Source organism: Topomyia yanbarensis, chromosome 3 (genome assembly GCF_030247195.1).
Source record: "Topomyia yanbarensis strain Yona2022 chromosome 3, ASM3024719v1, whole genome shotgun sequence".
In the NCBI taxonomy this organism is placed as follows: domain Eukaryota; kingdom Metazoa; phylum Arthropoda; class Insecta; order Diptera; family Culicidae; genus Topomyia; species Topomyia yanbarensis.
In genome coordinates, this window is record NC_080672.1 from 31,770,478 (window position 1) to 31,776,721 (window position 6,244).

At 39.6% G+C, this 6,244-nt stretch overlaps 1 protein-coding gene across 1 annotated transcript; it reads right to left on the reverse strand.

Moving 5' to 3' along the window:
• Positions 1-2,490: 2,490 nt before the first annotated feature.
• Positions 2,491-4,577, reverse strand: LOC131692626 (esterase B1-like). Its single transcript, XM_058979782.1, has 4 exons — positions 4,207-4,577; positions 3,887-4,144; positions 2,809-3,824; positions 2,491-2,748 (listed from the first exon to the last, which is right to left on the reverse strand). The coding sequence occupies exons 1-4, from the start codon at positions 4,450-4,452 to the stop codon at positions 2,523-2,525; spliced, it is 1,746 nt and encodes a 581-aa protein (XP_058835765.1). The 5' UTR covers positions 4,453-4,577; the 3' UTR covers positions 2,491-2,522.
• Between the last annotated feature and the right edge of the window lie 1,667 nt (positions 4,578-6,244).

A 6,244-nucleotide genomic window follows, 5' to 3' on the forward strand; every position in this document is an offset into this window, starting at 1 on the left:
ATACTAATACTAATACTAATACTAATACTAATACTAATACTAATACTAATACTAATACTAATACTAATACTAATACTAATACTAATACTAATACTAATACTAATACTAATACTAATACTAATACTAATACTAATACTAATACTAATACTAATACTAATACTAATACTAATACTAATACTAATACTAATACTAATACTAATACTAATACTAATACTAATACTAATACTAATACTAATACTAATACTAATACTAATACTAATACTAATACTAATACTAATACTAATACTAATACTAATACTAATACTAATACTAATACTAATACTAATACTAATACTAATACTAATACTAATACTAATACTAATACTAATACTAATACTAATACTAATACTAATACTAATACTAATACTAATACTAATACTAATACTACCTCATTCCCCCAAAATCCATCTAACCAAGTGGCCAGTTTTGCTACACTTGCATTTTCATCTTTTCATCAAATACGTTCTAACAATATTTTCAAAGAATGTTGTGCAAATTGGAAAAGAAGGAAAAAACACTTGGAAACTCGAAAAATATTTCCAGAAACGTTTGTGACAAAACCGGTGCACAGTGATCACCTTTCATACAAAAGTCGGACAAAACCTCAAAAGCGGCCCGAAATTGATGAAAACTTCACATTAGGGTAATTTTGTGACGCTAAATTCATATTTGATGTTTATTTTTTGTTTTTTATTGCCTCAAAATTTTGGCACTTGGGGTGGTTCGCAAATTCAACATTTACGAATATAAAGTGCACTATTTCCGAAAACTCATTTTCAAAAAATTAGGTGCGGTGATTTTTTTAGCAGAATACACGTTGTTTCAATTGTTGATAATGATAAGACACATCTATAAATTATATTGGGAACCCTGGGTAGTCAAAGGCTACCATGCGTCTCCTTCAGACGAATCATGAAAAATCACCTTTTTTCATACCTCGGGGCAGAAAGGGGCAAAATAAGATATTCATTTTCGGAAAGTACACTAATTTTCAAGTATCATGAACAACAAGCGATCTTTCCGAACCGTTTCAAAAAAAAGTACAGCCACTTTGAACATTTTAACTTTAAACTATTGCTCGATTTACTATTTGTTTTTCATGTCTGAGCGAGAAGGAAGGCTTGTATCGACTAAATCGAATGGTAGCTATAAGTCTAGCGAATAACCTTTCCAATGAAATCAGTTTGACCCCAATCGAAATCTTAACTAAAAAAATATATTCATTTGAATAGCTTAGGTTTAAAAATAGTTTTCCTCAGAATCCATCAGCTATTTCACCTTTGAAATTCTGTAAAAAAATCGAACTCTCGTCCTCGTGACTTAATATTTTGGGAAGACTCTATTGAACCTGTTAAAAATCAGAGAAAAATGTTAAATCATGAAAAATCTAAAATAAAATTTTGAGGTTTTGTCCGACTAGGCGACACTGTGCGGTGTGTCGAGATTACACTTTCGGACATTTTAACAACTTGCAGCGATGATAAGAGTTACTTTACGTGTTGAAGAAATGCGTAAAAGTTCAGCAGGTTCTTTCTAAACCACTATACTTATCATAAGGAATAAGTTGAAAATTTCCCATTCAAACATTTTAGGTCAAATCTTATGATTCCGTTGAATATCATTAGATTTGAAATAACATGTCCGAAGTGCAGTCACAACACGCCGGTTATGTCACAGATATTATCCACAATGAAAACACGCCACGATATATGAAATTCTGCGAGGTTCAATGTACTAGTTTCACTATGAATCTAACTTTAAATTTGCCCAGTTATCAAATTCAATCTAAAACTCAACACATGACCCCAAGACCTACCACATATACTGTATCATACCAAATTTCAGCATATTTGCTAAACAAACCATGTCACTGGGTACTGCTTCCTGTGCAAATAAATATGTATACATTTTTGCAACTTTTGCTTCCCACCATCGTGACACGTTTTTTTTTGTGCCACATTATTCCACGTTGTACCGTGGATGATCCTGCCCTGGCCGACAGTCGCGAGATTAATCTCGGAGCGTGTTTTTCGCCAAGCACTGGTTGGATTCTCCAAAATGACACAAACATGCAAATTATTTCATAACTAAAGTGCATTAGCTAATTTGTATGCAAATGGAAGCCACTGGGGCAGACTTCGCTGTGTCATATACAAACACATATACCCGGCGACAGACAAACACCAGCCCGTGCCAGAAACGGAAAAGAAACATGCTTCCAAAGCGGGGCATGAAACCTCACGACTGGTGGGAACTCATGCTACTCTACACGGTTGTGTCCGTACAGGGGTGGTGGGGGTAAACAGGTGCGAACTGTGGTGTTTATTAAAAATTCAATTATTGTCATGCTGCATAACGAGTTCCGGGGCTGTGTGTTTGTGTTTGAGCCTACAGTTGCGGATGTCACTCGCTGCCATTCAGCAGACTTTTTTGATGGAACAATAAAAAAGATAAACATGTACACCTAGGTTTTATTTATGTTTTCATAGGTTGCCTCGGCTATACCTTTCCACAAGTCGCGGTAAATCGTCTATTTCACTGCAGCTGTAGTGGTAGAGACACTGGTAGATGATACTCCAAAAAGCGTGGTACAAACTTCTTTGTTCCGTGCGAATTTCGAATGTTTTGTCTATGTTTAAATACCGTGGGCTTGAAGAAAAACTTTTGTACGGTTGCCAAACCAGTTCCATTTGATTCTTATTTGGTGTTCTGAAAAAAAAAAATAATTTACTTGAACTATTTCTTCCACACGATCAAACCAAAACTAACCCAAATTTCACAAAGCTCGCCACCAACTGCACCGTTCTCTCGTGCACCATCCACTCTTCCTCATACAGGCTTCGGTTAGCTAGAGCATCTTCTACATTATTCGGCGTGAAAATGTACCCCAACTCGTCACCGTGAATCGCTCCGTAATGTTTAACTCCGACCAGTGCCTCCTGGAATTCTCGCTTGAACCGTCCAAACTTTCCATCGTACTGGAACCGAAAGAAGTAGGTCGCATCGCGAACCCACCTGGAATATTCGTTCAGTAGTAGTTTGTTTGGGAAGAACCAATTCGCGGTGTTTGACAGCTCCTGGTAGAACACGTCTTTGCTCAGCTCGACGTTGATACTCTCCGCCAGTTCGGCCGCCCTATCCACCACATCTTCGATGTAGTGTTTCAGTGTCTCATTCTGAATGTTCGGGTAATTTTCGCCCATCCAGTAGTCATGCACGTAGCTAAGGAATAATTCAAATTCCTCCGAGGATTGCCCAAACAGCAGAGGCACAGCATTGATCGGTTTTTCGCGAATCAAATCTGGAGGTGATTTGGTGAAGAATGCGTCCGGTTCATCAGCTTCCGCACTCGGAACACAAAACGCATAGTGTACCGTTGCAAATTTGTACACGATATCTTTGTTCCAGAACGTCTTGAAATCAACATTTTTCAACTCTTCGATTGTTGTGATGTTTAGATCTCGGAAGTACTGGTACGAGTAGTTGTCTGCATCGTACAGAAATGCCCACGGAGCAAGCATGGAACCTCCCAGAGCGAATGCCTGGTGGAATAAACCTTTCGAACTGTTGGAATATAGATGGTACGTAACAGAAGCAGCTCCAGCACTATGACCCATAAGCGTGACCCTGGTAGGATCACCACCAAATCTGTTGATGTACAGCTGAACCCATCGTAGCGCCGCTCGTTGATCTTTCAATCCAAAATTTCCACTGATGTTGAAATGACTGGAACGTAGGAAGCCCAACGGATCCAATCGATACTGAACACTGACCACGATTATATCCTAAAATTTGTTGAAATTCAATCGAAACTACAAAACGGAATATTAGCAAGAGAATTTTATACATGCTCCATTAGAAGATCGACACCGAATAAGTCACTTGTAGATGATCCGACAGCAAAGCTGCCGCCATGTACAAATACTAGCACCGGGAGCTTCCGGACATCATTCGGCGAACTTCGCACCGGATGGTAGATGTCTATAAACAGACAGTCCTCATCGCCCAGAACCTGCGTGGCATGATTAAAGTCGTCCACTTGCGGACATATGCTACCCAACTCTTTAAATTCCAGCTCTCCCTCCGGATGACGCAGAACTGGATTCTGCGAAAAAAAAACAAATATTATCACTTCACTGGAAATACCAAAGTACATTTTCTTATCACCTCGAAACGCAGCCCCGCCGTTGGAGCTTCGGCATAGCGTATCCCCAGGAACTCACAATACGGTAGTCCATTGAAGGTACGCTTAAATACACCACTACCACGGCCACGCTCGCTGAACGTCACCGTGCAAGGTCGCTGCTCGCTACTAGCTGCACTCAGCGCGGGAGTAGAACTGCACACGCTCAAAACCAGCACCAAAATCACTCTCACCACCATAGCTGCTGTGTGTTTATATCTGTGTCGCATCGAGCGCAAATGTCGGCTGTCTCGGATAGCATCACTTTGTGTTGTGGCCACAGACACGCGAACGGCTGACCAGCGAAGTAGTCTTATCGGACAGCTTCCGAGTAGTTGCGTCTACTGAGCAGTGATCACACGACATGAAGCGTGAACTTGACCCGGATTCCGTCAGACTGGTGAATTTGCTTGCTGGATGAAGCTGACCTAGCAGTGCGCGTTTGGACCTATATGTAATGAAATATTCTGCTCGACTGTATCAAGTTGAATTGAATATGTTCGTGATACTATTTTTTTGGTGGAATTTATTGAGTCACTAATAGTAATTCCCCACAGGAGGACATATTTTTATTCTTAAATTGAATGAGTGATTGAAAATATAAATTAAGTTAAATTAGTTTAGGAATTTGCGTTTCGACTTTGTCTCATCAGAATCCGACACTAACTTAGTGACAGGACTAAGCTAGTGCCGGATTGACGCTGATGCCAAAAAAAAAAAAAATTCTTCTTCCTTTTTATCTTAGATTAGGTAGATTGCCTGTACTCGTGCTTCACTGAATGAGTGAAAAACCCACAAGAAACCAAGCCGATCATGAATGTCAGCTGACGATTCGATCTTCACTAATGTCGCTTTCGTAAGAATCCAAGCTGGGTAAGGCTCCAACCTCAACCGCTTTAAAATTGTATGAACTGACAGCGATTGGGGCCACCCGACTCAGCCCCGGGTAGAAACAAAAACGGCATAAGGTGACTCGAATCCGGTTGGCACTGCGGGATAAGAGTTCTGTATCAGAGGTGAATGGCTACATAGTGATGCCTCATGTTGCACAATAATACAGCTTTGCCCACCTCTGACCAGGTCGAAACAAATATTCATTAAACAATAATTATCAGTAATATGGAGGGACCTCGTTTTCATGTACTGATTTTAACGATGTCACATTCGGCTATTGAATATTGTTATACGAAACGAATGACTCTGCTTGGGCAATTTTCTTGAATACACTTAGCACAGTACACTTCTGCCAGCGTGAGCTCCATCAGAGCTTTTAGCAATTCTGACACTTACCAAATAGCTGGTTTTATGGGACATTTTAAAAATCAATAGCAGCACAGTCCGCCCGCAGTGGAAACACTTTTGGCTAGGGGTTGACACTCGTCTTTATATAACAATCGACACAGTAGTTAGGAATGTTAGCATATTTTGCCTTTGCAGAGTATAAGAAGTGACACACGGGTAGAACAATTACTAGCCGTATCGGTCGAGTCGAAGCGCTCTATTTTCTGTTCTGAACGAGATGAGAAGATAGACTGTACTACCGCTATTAGTGCAACGTTCGCTAAGCATTTCTGTGCACGTATTCGAAAGGGCCAACATGACATTCAAGTGACGGCAAATAACATAAAAGGTCGATAACCATTATTTAGAAGAGAGGGCTATGCCTTAAAGATAGTATAACATCGCTGACTTTCCTGAACTATAGAAAGGGAAGAAAAAAGACGTAACGTAAATTTCTTTTACAGTAATATCACAGAGAACAGACATATAAGCTAGAACAATTTTTTTTTGGAAAACCTGTGTAAACATTCGAATAAAAATACGTTACAAATCACCATTGTACACAATTTCGCATACGTGAATAACCATAGCATCGGGGCTTGCACGCAAGGTCCCTATACCGATTGCTGGAAGTCTGCTGACCGATCGTAGTGCCGATTAGCGGCAAGTATCTACTTGCTGCTGTCATTTTAAAACGACAGTTATTTTTCTTACACACATTGAAAACTTGACTTGTAAGTC